This window comes from Sciurus vulgaris (genome assembly GCF_902686455.1).
Source record: "Sciurus vulgaris genome assembly, chromosome: 1".
Taxonomy (NCBI): Eukaryota; Metazoa; Chordata; class Mammalia; order Rodentia; family Sciuridae; genus Sciurus; species Sciurus vulgaris.
In genome coordinates, this window is record NC_136461.1 from 64,936,893 (window position 1) to 64,960,245 (window position 23,353).

General features: G+C 38.1%; 1 protein-coding gene across 1 annotated transcript in view; it reads right to left on the reverse strand.

The window, feature by feature from the left end:
- PIGK (phosphatidylinositol glycan anchor biosynthesis class K) overlaps nt 1–23,353 on the reverse strand; it is a 125,694-nt gene that overhangs the window by 58,742 nt on the left and 43,599 nt on the right. The window contains exons 8-9 of the mRNA XM_079129160.1: nt 23,117–23,227; nt 2,104–2,276 (exon numbers count right to left, since the gene is read on the reverse strand). Of these exons, the coding sequence (XP_078985286.1) occupies nt 2,104–2,276; nt 23,117–23,227 (284 nt within the window). The remainder of the gene's footprint in view (nt 1–2,103; nt 2,277–23,116; nt 23,228–23,353) is intronic.

Genomic DNA, 23,353 nt, shown 5'->3' on the forward strand with positions numbered 1-23,353 from the left:
AAAGAAAACGTTGTATGGACATACAATGGAGTTTTATTCCACCATAAAGGAAAACGAAATTATGTCATTTGCAGGAAAATGAATGGAATTTGAAAACATTATGTTAGGCAAAATAAGCCAAACTCACAGAAGGTCATGAATCATATATTTTCTCTCATATGCAGAAGCTAGAGAAAAAAAGGAGACAAAAAGAGAGAGGAAGGTATCTTAAGAAAATGAAAGGAAGATCAGTAGAACAAAAAAAAGAGACCAGGAGGTGGAAGGTAGAAAGGCAGGGGTGAAGTGCTGGGAAGTCAAATTGGCCAAATTATATTGTTATATTGTGTGCATGTACTATGTGCATGTAATATATAACAACAAATTCCACCACTATGTACAACCATAAAACACCAATAGAAAGTGTGGAAAAAAAGATTATTTAAAAAACTTCTGGGCTGGGGCTGGGGCTCAGCATGCACACAAATAATAAATAAAATAAAGGTATTGTGTCCATCTACAACCAAAAATTTTTTTTTAAACTTCCAATTGTCACTCATAAATACATGTAAATATCACCTTTATACAATGAGATAATATCTGTAACATTCAAGTAAAAAATTCCTGGGAGCGCAATGGGAACTACCAATTCTCATACATTAGTTGAATAAAGTATACCAGTAATTTTTTTTTTAAGAGATGAGGTCTACTATATTGCCCAGGTTACTCCTAACGCCTAGAGTCCAACAATCCTCCTGATGGAGCCTCTGGAATGGCTGAGACTACAGGTCCATGCCACTAATATTCAGCTTATAGTTATGAAACTACCTGGTAAACAATCTAAATAATATTTATCTATGAACACTAGAGGGTGCTCTAATTCAACAGTGCTTGCTGCCTGGCTTTAAAGCTTTTAAAATAATTTTTTCCTCAAAGATAAATTAGGATAGTCTTCACACGATTTTTGCTTTCAAATTAATATACAGAGAAAAACAAAGGGTAAATTTCCATTCTTCCAGAACATATAACATAATTCCACTGAAACAATGCGCATTATCCAATCACTATATATTTAATATTATGCTGAGAATAGAAAATAAGTACAGAAATATAAAGATGATCCTTGCTTATAAAGGAGATTAATTCAATGTTCAGATGGTTAAGATAAGGGTAAATATTATCTTTTCTGGGCTTAATTTCAAGGGGAATTATAAAATGAATTTGGCAAAACACATAATATTCAAAGTTTTGTTAGAGTTTAGCCATTTTTACGATGGCAATTTGAAAGTTGTTATTTAAACAAAAAATAAAAGTAATATTGCTATAGAATCTTAATCTACTTCCTTAAAACTTATTTTAAGGCAACAGCAATAGGAAATTGGAAAAGAAAAAAATATAAGGCTTTGAATATCCAGAACAGGTAGCGATATCAATTCTAAATATTCATAAATAAGTATTTTGTGCTAGTTTTTGGATTAATTCCTACCACATTCTAAGCTCAACTAGAAATCTTTGAAATGTTCAAAACTGTGAGAAATTTATGCTGCCATTTGGCAAGCCAGGAAAGTTCTCTGGAGTATGATAATATGAGACAATAAAAAAAAAAAAAAATTAGATACCTAACAAAATATATTGTTAGGTATTTCAAGAAAGTGGGTATTAATCAAGTCATTTATTTAATTTTAATAAGATATTTTGCCTTTCAGGACAAAAAAGAACATTATAAATATTTCTAAAATTCACTTACCCAAAGTCAACCAATTTCTTTCAAACTCTCTCACACAAATACACATGCACAGCAATCCACTCCTCAAAAAGGAAGAATCTGGTTTATATCTCTCTCATGCCTTTCCCTAATGAATTACCAAGAGTTCCAATAAACAGAAAAGTATGGCTCTACAATGCTCAGTTAGGGGCAAAATTTTAGGCTTTAAGCCAAATCACAATCTTAACTTCCTACTAATATTTATTAAGTTTTTGTCCATAAATCTATAAAGCACGTGGCCTATATAAAGTGAATATTCATTAGAAATATGAAACTACTAACACTTTCCTCTGTAAATGTGTTTCATAAAAATTCACAAATCATGAGATTAGACTATTCAAATAACAATTTTAGATGAATACCTGCTTTCCATGATTTCTGAATCCTCTTGCAAACTAACAGTTTCTGTTGTAATTTCTACTTTTCGTACGCTCCCAAAAAAATCAGTTATCAGGACATTTTTAGGGTCCCTCTGAAAGAGATCAGTACGATGTCCAGGAGTAGAAACACAGAGACTTTTGGGACATACTTGAAACTGGAAAAAAAAATAATAATAATAAATGCACACATGCATACATACATACAACTTTTATTAAATCCAATTATACAATATAGTAAACCATAATGTATCTTTAAAGTTCTTCAAGCCATGCATGGTGGCACATGCCTGTAATCCCAGTGGCTCAGTAGGCTGAGGCAGGAAGATCACAGGTTCAAAGCCAGCCTCGGCAACTTACCAAGTCCCTGCTCGAAATGTAAAATAAAAAGGACAGGGGATGTGACTCAGTGGTTAAGGTCCCTAAGTTCAATACCTGGTACAAAAAAAAAAAAACAAAAAAAAAAAAAAAACAAACCACCCCCCAAAAACAGCTCCCCAAATACTAAGAGGCTATTGGTTCTAAAGATTATAATCTCACTGGGCACCTCCTGTCTATAATCCCATCATTGTAAGAGGTTGAGGCAGGAGGATGGCAAGTTCAAGGCCAGCCTCAATTTAGTAAGACCCTGTCTCAAAATAAAAAGGAATGGGAATGTAGCACAGTGTACCCCTGGTACAATCCCCAGTTTAGGGGTGGGGGTAAATGAAAGCCTTTTTATTCCTATTACAATATTTGACATTCTAAGATAACAGCTATACAGACATCAGAACAATGAAAAACAGAAGCAGTTCATGGAGAGGGAAAAAAATTTCACTTTCTTGAATCATATGTTACAAAGTATATTTTGAACCCCTAAATCCATGGAGAACTCATACTCACATTATGAAAACAGAATTGTTTATTTGTTGACCTCTAAATCCATTTCAGTAGGGTGCTCACCCTACCAGAATGGTTTTTACAATTTTGTAATCAGGACCCTTGATTCAAACTTAAAATTCAAAAAAATATTACATGGTAGCCAAGTACGTAAAAAAGATGAAAGAAGAGCTGATCTGGATTGCAAGTAGGTAACAAGTGGCCTCCCCACTACTTAACCCCCTTGCTCTTGCTGTGAAACTTAAACCATTTTATAAATCAATTAACCTCGTTCATCAATGATGAAAATAAATCCAAGACACCTGTACACTCTATTGCTCCAAAGAATATAACGTGAAAACCATTATAAATGGTTTACCACTTACATAGATGCCACAATAATTTGTGTTGATCTTATACCTAACATTCCACATCAGTGGATTATCAAGGACACACATAAATTATTCATTCTGCAAATCATAAAACATTTCTGTTACATATAGTTCCCACTGTTACCTTCCATAGAGGATACAAAGATTGATAAAATTCTCTGTAAAGGCTTTATGTCTTTGGTTAGACAAGAATAAAACATAACAGGGTATAAAAAAACAATGTCAGGTTCTACTTCAGAAAAAGATGAATTTTTTAAAGTTCAAGAATGAGAAAAAAAGATACTGTGATTTTAAGTTTTTATTTGAAAGAAAAGTAGTCTTTATAGATGGAAAATAAGAACATTCCTAATACAGGATCAGTTGCAGAGATGTATAAAACAATCTAATTTGGGTGAAGCACAGGATATAGGAAAGAACAATCACAAGCCTGCCAGTAAGTGCCCAGACCCACAGCACCTCCCACCCGTGAAGACAAGATCAGTTGCACAGGTAATTACCAATAGGAAGGGAGAGAGGTAGAGGACAGAGCATCAAGTTTATGAAACACCGAGTTCCAAGAAATGTGATAAACAATTTGAAAATACTCTCATTCGAATTGGAAACCCATATACAACAGAATGAAACTAAACCCATATCTCTCACCCTGCACAAAACTCAACTCAAAATGGATCAAGGACCTCGAAATCAGACCAGAGACCCTTCATCTTATAGAAGAAAAAGTAGGTCCAAACCTTTAACATGTCAGCTTAGGACCAGACTTCCTCAACAGGACTCCCATAGCACAAGAAAAAAAAGCAAGAATCAATAACTGGGATAGATTCAAACTAAAAAGCTTTCTCTCAGTAAAGGAAACTATCAGCAATGCGAAGAAAGAGCCTACAGAGTGGGAGAAAATCTTTGCCAATCATACTGCAGATAGAGCACTAATCTCCAGAATTTATAAATAACTCAAAAAACTCAACACCAAGAATGCAAATAACCCAATCAACAAATGGGCTAAGGAAATGAACAGACACTTCACAGAAGAAGATCTACAAGCAATCAACAAACATATGGAAAAATGTTCAACATCTCTAGTAATAAGAGAAATGCAAATCAAAACCACCTAAGATTCCATCTCACCCCAATTAGAATGGCGATTATCAAGAATACGAGCAACAACAGGTGTTGGCGAGGATGTGGGGAGAAAGGTACACTCATACATTGCTGGTGGGGCTGCAAATTAGTGCAGCCACTCTGGAAAGCCACTCTGTTGATTCCTTAGAAAACTTGGAATGGACCCTCCATTTGACCCAGCTATCCCACTCCTTGGCCTATACCCAAAGGACTTAAAATCAGCATACTACAGAGATACAGTCACATCAATGTTCATAGCTGCTCAATTCACAATAGCCAGACTGGGGAACCAACCTAGATGCCCTTCAATTGATGAGTGGATAAAGAAACTGTGGTATATATATACAATGGAATATTACTCAGCCATAAAGAATGATAAAATTATGGCATTTGCAGGCAAATGGATGAAACTGGAGAATATCATGTTAAGTGAGATAAGCCAATCTCAAAAAACCAAAGGACGAATGATCTCACTGATAAGTGGATGATGACACATAATGGGGGGTGGGAGGGGTTAGGATTAGAGTTAGGGTTAGGGAGGCGGGCAAGAATGGAGGAAGGAAGGACTGTATAGAGGGAAAAGAGGGGTGGGAGTGGGGGGAAGGGAAAAAATAACAGAATGAATCAAACAACATTACCCTATGTAAATTCATGATTACACAAATGGTACGCCTTTACTCCATGTACAGAGAAACAACACGTATCCCATTTGTTTACAATAAAAAAATAAAAAGAAAAAAAAGAAAATAACCAGAAAAAAAAAAAGAAAATACTCTCATTTAAGTCTACTGATAGCTCTGAGGTATGTTAAGTTATATTTCCACTTTAAGGCTCAATGAGATTAAGCAATTTGACTAACATCACATTATCAGTAATCTTTGCCTTCCCTGTTCAGAAAAACAGTAAGGAGAAGGAAAAACAGAAGAAAACAAGACATAAATTAAAAGCAAAGAAAGGGAAAAAAGAAGGAAACTCAAAAAGGTAAAAGGTCCAATAGGAAGGACACAACAGATGAAAGGTCGAATGAGCAAATTGAAAGATTAAAAAAGCAGAGGTAAGACAAGTCCCAGGTACACCATGCCTCTGAGAGCATTCCTGTGAGAGCAATTTGACAGACTTTATTAGGTACAAGAGGAGAAGAAAATAGAAAAAGTAGTCAAATGAGCTTGAGAAACACTGAATATTACCTTCTACTTTGCTACTAAAATAAAGATAATTCCACTTATTATGAAGACATTCTTCCCTTCAAGAATGTTTTCATATCGATCTGATTTCCTTAGCCTCTACAGTGATAACCATGAATCTAATCCCCTTTACTTACAGAATCTCCTGACTCCAAACAGGTTATATATTTACTATTGAAGAATCATCTGTTATTTCAACTTATTATCTGTTATTTCATCTGTAGATATCCTGTCTCCCTAAAGTGTCTACACTTCTTTCCCTTCAAATTTGAAAATTTACCTCCTCCATGAAAAAATCCATTCACTAATCCCACTATATTTAAAGTAACCATATAAATGTGCATTGTTGTCACATCAGTGACAACACAAACAGTGAACATCCACAAATAGACCAGGTTCGGTGGATGGTAAGATACATAAGCATTACAACTTTTATTTAAGAAGGTCAGACCCAAAGTGGAGATAATGGGGAATGAAATCAACCAAATTATGTTATGTGCATGTACAATTATATCATAATATATTCCACTATTACATATATTGTCAATTAAAAATTTAAAAGTTTAAAAATTAACAACAAAGAAGATACTTTTCTTTGAATTGCAGAAGGGTACATCACAAAACTAAATAATGGTAGTGCAACACTAAAAGTATAATAAAGGCATATGCAAGAGTTATATATTCACAAGGGAAATAATACCTAGAGGGTTCAGAGACTTCATATGACAGGTAACAATTTATAAATGTGCTGTCCAACTGTTGTCAATGACATTAAGGAGCTAATCATCAAGTCCTATAATTTTGCTGTTGCTGAAACACCTAATATAGTACTCAGAATACAGCTGTTTCTTAGCAAATTTTACTGTTACATATACTCCAATAGAAAATAATATTATTTTTATCTTCTTTTTTTTTTTTTTTTTTTTTTCAGTGCTGGGGATTGAACCCAGGGCCCTGTTCTTGCAAGGCAAGCACTTTACCAACTGAGCTATCTCCCCAGCCCCTAGATTCCTCAGAAAGCTTGGAATGGAACCACCATTTGACCCAGCTATCCCACTCCTTGGCCTATACCCAAAGGACTTAAAATCAGCATACTACAGAGATACAGCCACATCAATGTTCATAGCTGCTCAATTCACCATAGCCAGATGGTGGAACCAACCTAGATGTCCTTCAGTTGATGAATGGATAAAGAAACTGTGGCATATATATATATACAATGGAATATTACTCCACCATGAAGAATGATAAAATTATGGCATTTACAGGCAAATGGATGAAATTGGAGAATATCATGCTAAGTGAGATAAGCCAATCTCAAAAAACCAAAGGACGAATGATCTCACTGATAAGCGGATGAGGACATATAATGGGGGGTAGGAGGGGTTAGTGTTAGGGTTAGGGTTAGGTTTACGGTTAGGGATAATGAGGGTGGTAAGAACGGAGGAAGGAAGGACTGTACAGAGGGAAAAGAGGGGTGGAAGGGGTGGGGGGAAGGGAAAAAAATAACAGAATGAATCAAACAATATTGCCCTATGTAAATTTATGATTTTTAATTAAAAAAAAAACTAAAGGATGAATGATCTCGCTGATAAGCAGATGAGGACATATAATGGGGGGTAGGAGGGGTTAGCATTAGGGTTAGGGTTAGGTTTAGGGTTAGGGATAAGGAAGGTGGTAAGAATGGAGGAAGGAAGGACTGTATAGAGGGAAAAGAGAGGTGGGAGGGGTGGGGGGTAGGAAAAAAATAACAATAAATCAAACAACATTGGGAAGGGGATTCAAGATGGCGGACTAGAGGGTGGCTGCGTTTCGTATTGCTCCAGGACTCAGGACTCAAGAAGAGGAGATATAGAGAAACTTAGGACCAACTCAAAGCAGCTGGGTGAGTGCCTCCCACTGGGCAGGCGTCCCGGACGGGGCAGGAGTCCCGGACCGGGCGGTAGCCCCGAAAGCAGAGATCTTTATGAAGTAGAGCTGCCGGCGAGGCGCCCCTCCCCCCGCCGGAGCAGTGTTCGCAGACAGCTGGGAGCATTGGAGAGGTGGTTATTCACCACAGTGCTTGGACTCGGCGCAACCCACCTGGGCTCTGGGAGGCTGCCCAAAGGAGAAGGTGCTCGGTGAGCTGTTTGGACTGAAAGCGACCATCCCTGAACACAGGGGGCTGCCCAGAGGAGAAGGAGAAATACGGGCTCGGCATGTCGCTTGGAATTGGAGCAGCTGCACCAGGGCTCTGGGCGGCTATCTAGTGGAACAGCGTGGTGAGTGGTTTGGTCCCAGAGCATCGGCTCCTGAACACAGGGGGGTTGTCTGGAGAAGGAGGAGGAGCGCGGCGGGGTGCTTGGGCTCGAAGTGACTGCACCAGGGCTACGGGTGGCAGTCGGGACAAGAAGGTACACAGTGAGTTCTTGGGACTCGTGACGCACCAGATCTCTGGGTGACTGCCTGGTGGAGAAAGAGGTGCGTGGTGGGTCACTTGGACTTAGAGCGACTGCACGGAACAACAGGTGGCTGCCGGAGGAAAAGGCGTATGGCGGGTCACTGGGACTCGGAGCGATATTAAGGGGCTCCAGGTGGCTGCTCAGAGGTGGGGCCGCATAGCCAGGCGAAAAGTGCAGAGCAGGGTCCTAGACGGCTTCTTGGTGGAAGAGCCCCACAGACAAACTGAGGGGCGGAGCGAAGGCTCCAGGACTGCAGGCAGCTTCTCTGAGGAGAGGCAGCCTAAGGAGATTCGTTTGCGAAGGGTGAGGCTTCCAGGCCGAGGAGGGAGGTCCGGGTCCCTGGGAACATTGCAGAAGAAGGCCGCCCAGCCCAGGCGGTAGCTGTGAATTGAACGGAACCTCTGGGAGGAAAACCGACCAGCGAGACCTCCCCACTGGGTGACTCCTCCCTGTCGGGTGAGGTTCTTCCAAAAGGACTGTAAAATCAGAGACACAGGCCCAAACTGGTCTTGCATCAGCCCACATCCTACTTCCCTTTTGGATGACCATTCATCAGCAAGTGAAGCTACCTCTGCCCACTAGCAGGGAATATACCCCACCGGAAGGCCACCACCCCTAGGGAGTCAGCTCCCTTGTGGAGCACTGCATTATCAACTTCCTCCAAGACTTCAGGCTACTGAAGACTAAGAGGGGATATAATAGAAATCTTCAGGGGTATTATAAGACAATAGAGAAAAGCTGCAATATCACAGCGGTCAATTGATACAATATGAGAATTGAACAATATGAGAAAACAAGGAAAGAAAATGCTGCAAACAAATCTAGATGTTACATCAATGAAACCCAACGACAGCATGGCAGAAGAAATGACAGAAAGGGAGTTCAGAATGTACATAATTAAAATGCTCAGGGAAGCAAATGACGAGATGCAAGAGCAAATGCAGGCACTGAATGATCGCACCAATCGACAGTTAAAAGAGCAAATACAGGAAGCAAAAGATCATTACAATAAAGAGCTAGAGATATTGAAAAAAAACCAAACAGAAATCCTTGAAATGAAGGAAACAATAAACCAAATTAAGAACTCCATAGAAAGCATAACCAATAGAATAGAACACCTGGAAACAGAACATCAGACATTGAAGATAAAATATTAAACCTTGAAAACAAAGTTGAACAAACAGAGAAGATGGTAAGAAATCATGAACAGAATCTCCAAGAACTATGGGATATCATGAAGAGGCCAAATTTAAGAATTATTGGAATTGAGGAAGGCTTAGAGAAACAGACCAAAGGAATGAACAATCTATTCAATGAAATACTATCAGAAAATTTCCCAAATCTGAAGAATGAAATGGAAGATCAAGTACAAGAGGCTTATAGGACTCCAAATATACAAAATTACAACAGACCCACACCAAGGCACATTATAATGAAAATGCCCAACATACAAAATAAAGACAGAATTTTAAAGGCCGCAAGAGAGAGGAATCAAATTACATTCAGGGGGAAACCAATAAAGATATCAGCAGATTTTTCAATCCAGACCCTAAAAGCTAGAAGGGCCTGGAACAACATTTTTCAAGCCCTGAAAGAAAATGGATGCCAACCAAGAATCTTATACCCAGCAAAACTTACCTTCAAATTTGATGATGAAATAAAATCCTTCCATGATAAACAAAAACTAAAAGAATTTACAAAAAGAAAGCCAGCATTACAGAACATTCTCAGCAAAATATTCCACGAGGAAGAGATGAAAAACAAAGAAACAAATCAGCAATGGGAGGAACTATCCTAAAGGAATTGTCAAACAAAGGAAGAACCAAGTCGTCTCAAAATAAATAAATAAATAAATAAATAAAATGAACCAAATGACCGGGAATACTAATCATATCTCAATAATAACCCTGAATATTAATGGCCTGAACTCATCAATCAAAAGACATAGACTGGCAGATTGGATCAAAAAGAAAGATCCAACAATATGTTGCCTGCAGAGACTCACCTCGTAGAAAGAGATACCCATAGACTAAAGGTGAAAGGATGGGGGAAAACATACCATGCACATGGACTCAGCAAAAAAGCTGGGGTATCCATCCTCATTTCAGATAATGTGGACTTCAAGTCAAAACTAGTCAGAAGGGATAAAGAAGGACATTACATACTGCTTAAGGGAACCATAAATCAGCAAGACATAACAATCATAAACATCTATGCCCCAAACAGTGGCTCATCCATGTATGTCAAACAAATCCTTCTCAATTTCAGAAACCAAATAGACCATAACACAATAATACTAGGTGATTTTAACACGCCTCTCTCACCACTGGACAGATCTTCCAGACAAAAATTGAACAAAGAAACCATAGATCTCAATAACACAATCAATAATTTAGACTTAACGGACATTTATAGAATATACCATCCAACCAAGAGCGAATACACTTTCTTCTCAGCAGCAAATGGATCCCTCTCTAAAATAGACCATATATTATGCCACAAAGCTAATGTAAGCAAATACAAGAAGATAGAGACTCTACCTTGTATTCTATCAGATCATAATGGATTGAAGTTAGAAATAAATGAAAGAGTAAAAAACAGAAGCTACTCCAACACCTGGAGATTAAACAATATGCTATTACATGATGAATGGATAACAGAAGATATTAGGAAGGAAATTAAAAAATTCTTAGAGGTAAATGAGAACAAAGAAACATCATATCAAAATCTTTGGGACACTATGAAAGCAGTACTTAAAGGAAAATTTATTTCATGGAGCGCATTCAATAAAAGAAGTAAAAATCAACAAATAAACAACCTAACACTACAGCTCAAAGCCCTAGAAAAAGAAGAACAGACCAACACCAAAAGTAGTAGAAGACAGGAAATAGTTAAACTCAGAGCTGAAATCAATGAAATTGAAACAAAAGAAACTATACAAAAAATTGACAAAATAAATAGTTGGTTCTTTGAAAAAATAAACAAAATTGATAAACCCTTAGCCACTCTAACAAAGAGAAGACGAGAGAAAACCCAAATCACCAAAATTCGGAATGAACAAGGAAATATCACAACAGACACTATTGAAATACAAAACATAATTAGAAACTATTTGGAAAATCTATATTCTAACCAAATAGAAAATTTCGAAGACATCAACAGGTTTCTAGAGACATATGAATTGCCTAAATTGAACGAGGAGGACATACAAAATTTAAATAGATCAATTTCAAGTAATGAAGTAGAAGAGGTCATCAAAAGCCTACCAACAAAGAAAAGTCCGGGACCAGATGGGTTCTCAGCCGAGTTCTACAAAACCTTTAAAGAAGAACTCATTCCAATACTTCTCAAAGTATTCCATGAAATAGAAGAGGAGGGTACCCTCCCAAACTCATTCTATGAAACCAATATTACCCTGATACCCAAGCCAGACAGAGACAAATCGAGGAAAGAAAATTTCAGACCGATATCATTAATGAACATTGACGCAAAAATTCTCAATAAAATTTTAGCAAATCGCATACAAAAATATATTAAAAAGATAGTGCACCACGATCAAGTGGGTTTTATCCCAGGGATGCAAGGTTGGTTCAACATCCGGAAATCAATAAATGTAATTCACCATATCAATAGACTTAAAGTCAAGAATCACATGATTATTTCAATAGATGCAGAAAAAGCATTTGATAAAATACAACACCCCTTCATGCTCAAAACACTAGAAAAAATAGGGATAGTGGGAACATTCCTTAACATTGTAAAGGCCATCTATGCTAAGCCCATGGCTAATATCATTCTAAACAGTGAAAAACTGAAAGCATTCCCCCTAAAAACTGGAACAAGACAGGGATGCCCTCTTTCACCACTCCTATTCAATATCGTTCTTGAGACTCTAGCCAGAGCAATTAGACAGGCCAAGGAAATTAAAGGAATATGAATAGGAAAAGAAGAACTCAAACTATCCCTATTTGCGGATGATATGATTATATACTTAGAGGAACCAGGAAATTCCACCAGAAAACTGTTAGAACTCATAAGTGAATTCAGTAAAGTGGCAGGTTACAAGATCAATGCTCATAAATCCAATGCATTTTTATACATAAGTGATGAATCCTCAGAAAGAGAAATTATGAAAACTACCCCATTCACCATAGCATCGAAAAAAATAAAATACTTGGGAATCAATCTCACAAAAGAGGTGAAAGACCTCTACAATGAGAACTACAGAACACTAAAGAAAGATATTAAAGAAAACCTTAGAAGATGGAAAGATCTCCCATGTTCTTGGATAGGCAGAATTAATATTGTCAAAATGGCCATACTACCAAAAGTGCTATACAGATTCAATGCAATCCCAATTAAAATCCCAATGACGTACCTTACAGAAATAGAGCAAGAAATCATGAAATTCATCTGGAAGAATAAGAAACCCAGAATAGCTAAAGCAATCCTTCGCAGGAAAAATGAAGCAGGGGGTATCGCAATACCCGAACTTCAACTTTATTACAAAGCAATAGTAACAAAGACGGCATGGTACTGGTACCAAAATAGAAAGGTAGATCAATGGTACAGAATAGAGGACACGGACACAAACCCAAATAAATACAACTTTCTAATACTAGACAAAGGCGCCAAAAATATGCAATGGAGAAAAGATAGCCTCTTCAACAAATGGTGCTGGGAGAATTGGAAATCCATATGCAACAGAATGAAACTAAACCCATATCTCTTACCCTGCACAAAACTCAACTCAAAATGGATTAAGGACCTTGGAATCAGACCAGAGACTCTGCAGATTATAGAAGAAAAAGTAGGTCCCGATCTTCAACATGTCGGGCTAGGACCAGACTTCCTTAACAGGACTCCCATAGCACAAGAAATAAAAGCAAGAATCAATAACTGGGATAGATTCAAACTAAAAAGCTTTCTCTCAGCAAAGGAAACTATCAGTAATGTGAAGAAAGAGCCTACAGAGTGGGAGAATATCTTTGCCAATCATACTTCAGATAGAGCACTAATCTCCAGAATCTATAAAGAACTCAAAAAACTCTACTCCAAGAATTCAAATAATCCAGTCGACAAATAGGCTAAGGAAATGAACAGACACTTCACAGAAGAAGATGTACAAGCAATCAATAAACATATGAAAAAATGTTCAACATCTCTAGTAATAAGAGAAATGCAAATCAAAACCACCCTAAGATTCCATCTCACTCCAATTAGAATGGCGATTATCAAAAATACAAGCAACAGGTGTTGGCGAGGATGTGGGGAGAAAGGTACACTCATACATTGCTGGTGGGGCTGCAAATTAGTGCAGCCACTCTGGAAAGCAGTGTGGAGATTCCTTAGAAAACTTGGAATAGACCCTCCATTTGACCCAGCTATCCCACTCCTTGGCCTATACCCAAAGGACTTAAAATCAGCATACTACAGAGATACAGCCACATCAATGTTCATAGCTGCTCAATTCACAATAGCCAGACTGTGGAACCAACCTAGATGCCCTTCAATTGATGAGTGGATAAAGAAACTGTGGTATATATATACAATGGAATATTACTCAGCCATAAAGAATGATAAAATTATGGCATTTGCAGGCAAATGGATGAAATTGGAGAATATCATGCTAAGTGAGATAAGCCAATCTCAAAAAACCAAAGGACGAATGATCTCACTGATAAGTGGATGATGACACATAATGGGGGGTGGGAGGGGTTAGGATTAGAGTTAGGGTTAGGGAGGCGGGCAAGAATGGAGGAAGGAAGGACTGTATAGAGGGAAAAGAGGGGTGGGAGTGGGGGGAAGGGAAAAAATAACAGAATGAATCAAACAACATTACCCTATGTAAATTCATGATTACACAAATGGTACGCCTTTACTCCATGTACAGAGAAACAACACGTATCCCATTTGTTTACAATAAAAAAATAAAAAGAAAAAAAAGAAAATAACCAGAAAAAAAAAAGAAAATACTCTCATTTAAGTCTACTGATAGCTCTGAGGTATGTTAAGTTATATTTCCACTTTAAGGCTCAATGAGATTAAGCAATTTGACTAACATCACATTATCAGTAATCTTTGCCTTCCCTGTTCAGAAAAACAGTAAGGAGAAGGAAAAACAGAAGAAAACAAGACATAAATTAAAAGCAAAGAAAGGGAAAAAAGAAGGAAACTCAAAAAGGTAAAAGGTCCAATAGGAAGGACACAACAGATGAAAGGTCGAATGAGCAAATTGAAAGATTAAAAAAGCAGAGGTAAGACAAGTCCCAGGTACACCATGCCTCTGAGAGCATTCCTGTGAGAGCAATTTGACAGACTTTATTAGGTACAAGAGGAGAAGAAAATAGAAAAAGTAGTCAAATGAGCTTGAGAAACACTGAATATTACCTTCTACTTTGCTACTAAAATAAAGATAATTCCACTTATTATGAAGACATTCTTCCCTTCAAGAATGTTTTCATATCGATCTGATTTCCTTAGCCTCTACAGAGATAACCATGAATCTAATCCCCTTTACTTACAGAATCTCCTGACTCCAAACAGGTTATATATTTACTATTGAAGAATCATCTGTTATTTCAACTTATTATCTGTTATTTCATCTGTAGATATTCTGTCTCCCTAAAGTGTCTATACTTCTTTCCCTTCAAATTTGAAAATTTACCTCCTCCATGAAAAAATCCATTCACTAATCCCACTATATTTAAAGTAACCATATAAATGTGCATTGTTGTCACATCAGTGACAACACAAACAGTGAACATCCACAAATAGACCAGGTTCGGTGGATGGTAAGATACATAAGCATTACAACTTTTATTTAAGAAGGTCAGACCCAAAGTGGAGATAATGGGGAATGAAATCAACCAAATTATGTTATGTGCATGTACAATTATATCATAATATATTCCACTATTACATATATTGTCAATTAAAAATTTAAAAGTTTAAAAATTAACAACAAAGAAGACACTTTTCTTTGAATTGCAGAAGGGTACATCACAAAACTAAATAATGGTAGTGCAACACTAAAAGTATAATAAAGGCATATGCAAGAGTTATATATTCACAAGGGAAATAATACCTAGAGGGTTCAGAGACTTCATTTGACAGGTAACAATTTATAAATGTGCTGTCCAACTGTTGTCAATGACATTAAGGAGCTAATCATCAAGTCCTATAATTTTGCTGTTGCTGAAACACCTAATATAGTACTCAGAATACAGCTGTTTCTTAGCAAATTTTACTGTTACATGTACTCCAATAGAAAATAATAATATTTTTATCTTCTTTTTTTTTTTTTTTTTCAGTGCTGGGGATTGAACCCAGGGCCCTGTTCTTGCAAGGCAAGCACTTTACCAACTGAGCTATCTCCCCAGCCCCTAGATTCCTCAGAAAGCTTGGAATGGAACCACCATTTGACCCAGCTATCCCACTCCTTGGCCTATACCCAAAGGACTTAAAATCAGCATACTACAGAGATACAGCCACATCAATGTTCATAGCTGCTCAATTCACCATAGCCAGATTGTGGAACCAACCTAGATATCCTTCAGTTGATGAATGGATAAAGAAACTGTGGCATATATATATATATATATATATACAATGGAATATTACTCCGCCATGAAGAATGATAAAATTATGGCATTTACAGGCAAATGGATGAAATTGGAGAATATCATGCTAAGTGAGATAAGCCAATCTCAAAAAACCAAAGGACGAATGATCTCACTGATAAGCGGATGAGGACATATAATGGGGGGTAGGAGGGGTTAGTGTTAGGGTTAGGGTTAGGTTTAGGGTTAGGGATAATGAGGGTGGTAAGAACGGAGGAAGGAAGGACTGTATAGAGGGAAAAGAGGGGTGGAAGGGGTGGGGGGAAGGGAAAAAAATAACAGAATGAATCAAACAATATTGCCCTATGTAAATTTATGATTTTTAATTAAAAAAAAACTAAAGGAAGAATGATCTCGCTGATAAGCAGATGAGGACATATAATGGGGGGTAGGAGGGGTTAGCATTAGGGTTAGGGTTGGGTTTACGGTTAGGGATAAGGAAGGTGATAAGAATGGAGGAAGGAAGAACTGTATAGAGGGAAAAGAGAGGTGGGAGGGGTGGGGGGTAGGGAAAAAATAACAATAAATCAAACAACATTGGGAAGGGGATTCAAGATGGCAGACAAGAGGGTGGCTGCGTTTCGTGTTGCTCCAGGACTCAGGACTCAAGAAGAGGAGATATAGAGAAACTTGGGACCAACTCAAAGCAGCCGGGTGAGTGCCTCCCACTGGGCAGGTGTCCCGGACGGGGCAGGAGTCCCGGACCGGGCGGTACCCCCGAAAGCAGGGATCTTTACGAAGCAGAGCTGCCGGGGAGGCGCCCCTCCCCCCGCCGGAGCAGTGATCGCAGACAGCTGGGAGGATTGGAGAGGTGGCTGTTCACCACAGCACTTGGACTCGGCGCAACCCACCCGGGCTCTGGGAGGCTGCCCAAAGGAGAAGGTGCTCGGTGAGCTGTTTGGACTGAAAGCGACCATCCCTGAACACAGGGGGCTGCCCAGAGGAGAAGGAGAAATACGGGCTCGGCACATCGCTTGGAATTGGAGCAGCTGCACCAGGGCTCTGGGCGGCTATCCAGTGGAACAGCGTGGTGACTGGTTTGGTCCCAGAGCATCCGCTCCTGAACACAGGGGGGTTGTCTGGAGAAGGAGGAGGAGCACGGCGGGGTGCTTGGGCTCGAAGTGACTGCACCAGGGCTACGGGTGGCAGTCGGGACAAGAAGGTACACAGTGAGTTCTTGGGACTCGTGACGCACCAGATCTCTGGGTGACTGCCTGGTGGAGAAAGAGGTGCGTGGTGGGTCACTTGGACTTAGAGCGACCGCACGGAACAACAGGTGGCTGCCGGAGGAAAAGGCGCATGGCGGGTCACTGGGACTCGGAGCGATTTTAAGGGGCTCCAGGTGGCTGCTCAGAGGTGGGGCCGCATAGCCAGGCGAAAAGTGCAGAGCAGGGTCCTAGACGGCTTCTTGGTGGAAGAGCCCCACAGACAAACTGAGGGGCGGAGCGAAGGCTCCAGGACTGCAGGCAGCTTCTCTGAGGAGAGGCAGCCTAAGGAGATTCGTTTGCGAAGGGTGAGGCTTCCAGGCCGAGGAGGGAGGTCCGGGTCCCTGGGAACATTGCAGAAGAAGGCCGCCCAGCCCAGGCGGTAGCTGTGAATTGAACGGAACCTCTGGGAGGAAAACCGACCAGCGAGACCTCCCCACTGGGTGACTCCTCCCTGTCGGGTGAGGTTCTTCCAAAAGGACTGTAAAATCAGAGACACAGGCCCAAACTGGTCTTGCAACAGCCCACATCCTACTTCCCCTTTGGATGACCATTCATCAGCAAGTGAAGCTACCTCTGCCCACTAGCAGGGAATATACCCCACCGGAAGGCCACCACCCCTAGGGAGTCAGCTCCCTTGTGGAGCACTGCATTATCAACTTCCTCCAAGACTTCAGCTCACTGAAGACTAAGAGGGGATATAATAGAAATCTTCAGGGATATTATAAGACAATAGAGAAAATCTGCAATATCACAGCGGTCAACTGATACCTGAACAATATGAGAAAACAAGGAAAGAAAATGCTGCAAACAAATCTAGATGTTACATCAATGAAACCCAACGACAGCATGGCAGAAGAAATGACAGAAAGGGAGTTCAGAATGTACATAATTAAAATGCTCAGGGAAGCAAATGACGAGATGCAAGAGCAAATGCAGGCACTGAATGATCGCACCAATCGACAGTTAAAAGAGCAAATACAGGAAGCAAAAGATCATTTCCATAAAGAGTTAGAGATATTGAAAAAAAACCAAACAGAAATCCTTGAAATGAAGGAAACAATAAACCAAATTAAGAACTCCATAGAAAGCATAACCAATAGAATAGAACACCTGGAAACAGAACATCAGACATTGAAGATGAAATATTTAACCTTGAAAACAAAGTTGAACAAACAGAGAAGATGGTAAGAAATCATGAACAGAATCTCCAAGAACTATGGGATATCATGAAGAGGCCAAATTTAAGAATTATTGGAATTGAGGAAGGCTTAGAGAAACAGACCAAAGGAATGAACAATCTATTCAATGAAATACTATCAGAAAATTTCCCAAATCTGAAGAATGAAATGGAAGATCAAGTACAAGAGGCTTATAGGACTCCAAATATACAAAATTACAACAGACCCACACCAAGGCACATTATAATGAAAATGCCCAACATACAAAATAAAGACAGAATTTTAAAGGCCGCAAGAGAGAGGAATCAAATTACATTCAGGGGGAAACCAATACAGATATCAGCAGATTTTTCAATCCAGACCCTAAAAGCTAGAAGGGCCTGGAACAACATTTTTCAAGCCCTGAAAGAAAATGGATGCCAACCAAGAATCTTACACCCAGCAAAACTTACCTTCAAATTTGATGATGAAATAAAATCCTTCCATGATAAAAAAAAAGCTAAAAGAATTTACAAAAAGAAAGCCAGCATTACAGAACATTCTCAGCAAAATATTCCACGAGGAAGAGATGAAAAACAAAGAAACAAATCAGCAATGGGAGGAACTATCCTAAAGGAATTGTCAAACAAAGGAAGAACCAAGTCGTCTCAAAATAAATAAAATGAACCAAATGACCGGGAATACTAATCATATCTCAATAATAACCCTGAATATTAATGGCCTGAACTCATCAATCAAAAGACATAGACTGGCAGATTGGATCAAAAAGAAAGATCCAACAATATGTTGCCTGCAGAGACTCACCTCGTAGAAAGAGATACCCATAGACTAAAGGTGAAAGGATGGGGGAAAACATACCATGCACATGGACTCAGCAAAAAAGCTGGAGTATCCATCCTCATTTCAGATAATGTGGACTTCAAGTCAAAACTAGTCAGAAGGGATAAAGAAGGACATTACATACTGCTTAAGGGAACCATAAATCAGCAAGACTTAACAATCATAAACATCTATGCCCCAAACAGTGGCTCATCCATGTATGTCAAACAAATCCTTCTCAATTTCAGAAACCAAATAGACCATAACACAATAATACTAGGTGATTTTAACACGCCTCTCTCACCACTGGACAGATCTTCCAGACAAAAATTGAACAAAGAAACCATTGATCTCAATAACACAATCAATAATTTAGACTTAACGGACATTTATAGAATATACCATCCAACCAAGAGCGAATACACTTTCTTCTCAGCAGCAAATGGATCCTTCTCTAAAATAGACCATATATTATGCCACAAAGCTAATGTAAGCAAATACAAGAAGATAGAGACTCTACCTTGTATTCTATCAGATCATAATGGATTGAAGTTAGAAATAAATGAAAGAGTAAAAAACAGAAGCTACTCCAACACCTGGAGATTAAACAATATGCTATTACATGATGAATGGATAACAGAAGATATTAGGAAGGAAATTAAAAAATTCTTAGAGGTAAATGAGAACAAAGAAACATCATATCAAAATCTTTGGGACACTATGAAAGCAGTACTTAGAGGAAAATTTATTTCATGGAGCGCATTCAATAAAAGAAGTAAAAATCAACAAATAAACAACCTAACACTACAGCTCAAAGCCCTAGAAAAAGAAGAACAGACCAACACCAAAAGTAGTAGAAGACAGGAAATAGTTAAACTCAGAGCTGAAATCAACGAAATTGAAACAAAAGAAACTATACAAAAAATTGACAAAATAAATAGTTGGTTCTTTGAAAAAATAAACAAAATTGATAAACCCTTAGCCACTCTAACAAAGAGAAGATGAGAGAAAACCCAAATCACCAAAATTCGGAATGAACAAGGAAATATCACAACAGACACGATTGAAATACAAAACATAATTAGAAGCTATTTTGAAAATCTATATTCTAACCAAATAGAAAATTTCGAAGACATCAACAGGTTTCTAGAGACATGTGAATTGCCTAAATTGAACGAGGAGGACATACACAATTTAAATAGAACAATTTCAAGTAATGAAGTAGAAGAGGTCATCAAAAGCCTACCAACAAAGAAAAGTCCGGGACCAGATGGGTTCTCAGCCGAGTTCTACAAAACCTTTAAAGAAGAACTCATTCCAATACTTCTCAAAGTATTCCATGAAATAGAAGAGGAGGGTACCCTCCCAAACTCATTCTATGAAACCAATATTACCCTGATACCCAAGCCAGACAGAGACAAATCGAGGAAAGAAAATTTCAGACCGATATCATTAATGAACATTGACGCAAAAATTCTCAATAAAATTTTAGCAAATCGCATACAAAAATATATTAAAAAGATAGTGCACCATGATCAAGTGGGTTTTATTCCAGGGATGCAAGGTTGGTTCAACATCCGGAAATCAATAAATGTAATTCACCATATCAATAGACTTAAAGTCAAGAATCACATGATTATTTCAATAGATGCAGAAAAAGCATTTGATAAAATACAACACCCCATCATGCTCAAAACACTAGAAAAAATAGGGATAGTGGGAACATTCCTTAACATTGTAAAGGCCTCTATGCTAAGCCCATGGCTAATATCATTCTACACGGTGAAAAACTGAAAGCATTCCCCCTAAAAACTGGAACAAGACAGGGATGCCCTCTTTCACCACTCCTATTCAATATCGTTCTTGAGACTCTAGCCAGAGCAATTAGACAGACCAAGGAAATTAAAGGAATATGAATAGGAAAAGAAGAACTCAAACTATCCCTATTTGCGGATGATATGATTATATACTTAGAGGAACCAGGAAATTCCACCAGAAAACTGTTAGAACTCATAAGTGAATTCAGTAAAGTGGCAGGTTACAAGATCAATGCTCATAAATCCAATGCATTTTTATACATAAGTGATGAATCCTCAGAAAGAGAAATTATGAAAACTACCCCATTCACCATAGCATCAAAAAAAAATAAAATACTTGGGAATCAATCTCACAAAAGAGGTGAAAGACCTCTACAATGAGAACTACAGAACACTAAAGAAAGATATTAAAGAAAACCTTAGAAGATGGAAAGATCTCCCATGTTCTTGGATAGGCAGAATTAATATTGTCAAAATGGCCATACTACCAAAAGTGCTATACAGATTCAATGCAATCCCAATTAAAATCCCAATGACGTACCTTACAGAAATAGAGCAAGAAATCATGAAATTCATCTGGAAGAATAAGAAACCCAGAATAGCTAAAGCAATCCTTCGCAGGAAAAATGAAGCAGGGGGTATCGCAATACCCGAACTTCAACTTTATTACAAAGCAATAGTAACAAAGACAGCATGGTACTGGTACCAAAATAGAAAGGTAGATCAATGGTACAGAATAGAGGACACGGACACAAACCCAAATAAATACAACTTTCTAATACTAGACAAAGGCGCCAAAAATATGCAATGGAGAAAAGATAGCCTCTTCAACAAATGGTGCTGGGAGAATTGGAAATCCATATGCAACAGAATGAAACTAAACCCATATCTCTCACCCTGCACAAAACTCAACTCAAAATGGATTAAGGACCTTGGAATCAGACCAGAGACTCTGCAGATTATAGAAGAAAAAGTAGGTCCCGATCTTCAACATGTCGGGCTAGGACCAGACTTCCTTAACAGGACTCCCATAGCACAAGAAATAAAAGCAAGAATCAATAACTGGGATAGATTCAAACTAAAAAGCTTTCTCTCAGCAAAAGAAACTATCAGTAATGTGAAGAAAGAGCCTACAGAGTGGGAGAATATCTTTGCCAATCATACTTCAGATAGAGCACTAATCTCCAGAATCTATAAAGAACTCAAAAAACTCTACTCCAAGAATTCAAATAATCCAGTCGACAAATGGGCTAAGGAAATGAACAGACACTTAGAAAACTTGGAATGGACCCTCCATTTGACCCAGCTATCCCACTCCTTGGCCTATACCCAAAGGACTTAAAATCAGCATACTACAGAGATACAGCCACATCAATGTTCATAGCTGCTCAATTCACAATAGCCAGACTGTGGAACCAACCTAGATGCCCTTCAATTGATGAGTGGATAAAGAAACTGTGGTATATATATACAATGGAATATTACTCAGCCATAAAGAATGATAAAATTATGGCATTTGCAGGCAAATGGATAAAATTGGAGAATATCATGCTAAGTGAGATAAGCCAATCTCAAAAAGCCAAAGGACGAATGATATCGCTAATAAGTGGAGGATGACACATAAAGGGGGGGAGGGAAGGGTTAATGTTAGGGTTAGAGTTAGGGTTAGGGAGGGGGGCAAGTATGGAGGAAGAAAGTACTGTATAGAGGGTAAAGAGGGGTGGGAGGGGTGGGGGGAAGGGAAAAAATAACAGAATGAATCAAACAACATTACTGTATGTAAATTTATGATTACACAAATGGTATGCCTTTACGCCATGTACAAACAGAGAAACAACATGTATCCCATTTGTTTACAATAAAAAAAAAAATACATAAGACAGATTCCTTTCATTTAGGAATTTCCTATTAAATAGAAAGGCTTTCACTCAGGTCAATAAAAGACTGTGATAATTGTTGCAAAAGAAATAAAGTTCTATGGAAATTCTGAAAAGATAAAAGAAATTCCAACAAGGAAGCACTTGAATAGACTTCCTAGAGGAGATACATCTGACTGGACCCCTGAAGAATAGGTAGAATTTCAAAAGGTTAATCTTTAAAAACTTACATTTCTGATAAGGAAAAGACAATGAGTAAATCAATAAAAACAGGAAAATACCTCGGGAACAAGAAGTTAACTTGGCTGAAGCTTTAGATCTTTTGTGGTAAAGAGAGAGATACTAATAGAAAGGGAGACTTAAAACAATTTAACAGGTCATAATTCAACATTAGAAAAAGTAACCCAGAGAAGTCCAGAGAATAAGCAAGTTCATTTCTCATATTAACATACCTATGTGTTATAATCAAATCAAAGGAATACTTACAAGGTCATACATACTAGTTTCACTAGCTGGATTAATTTCTTCCAAAAATTCCAACACATAAAATGTGTACCTATCCATAAGATGGACTCCAACTGCAGGATCAGGTTGATGCTGTGAAGAGAAAAAGAGAAGAAGGAAAAAAAAAAAAAAAAAAATATATATATATATATACCTAATAGTATCATTGTAGCAAAATGCTTAAAATATAATCAAAATTTTCTTCTGCGTTAAAAAGTC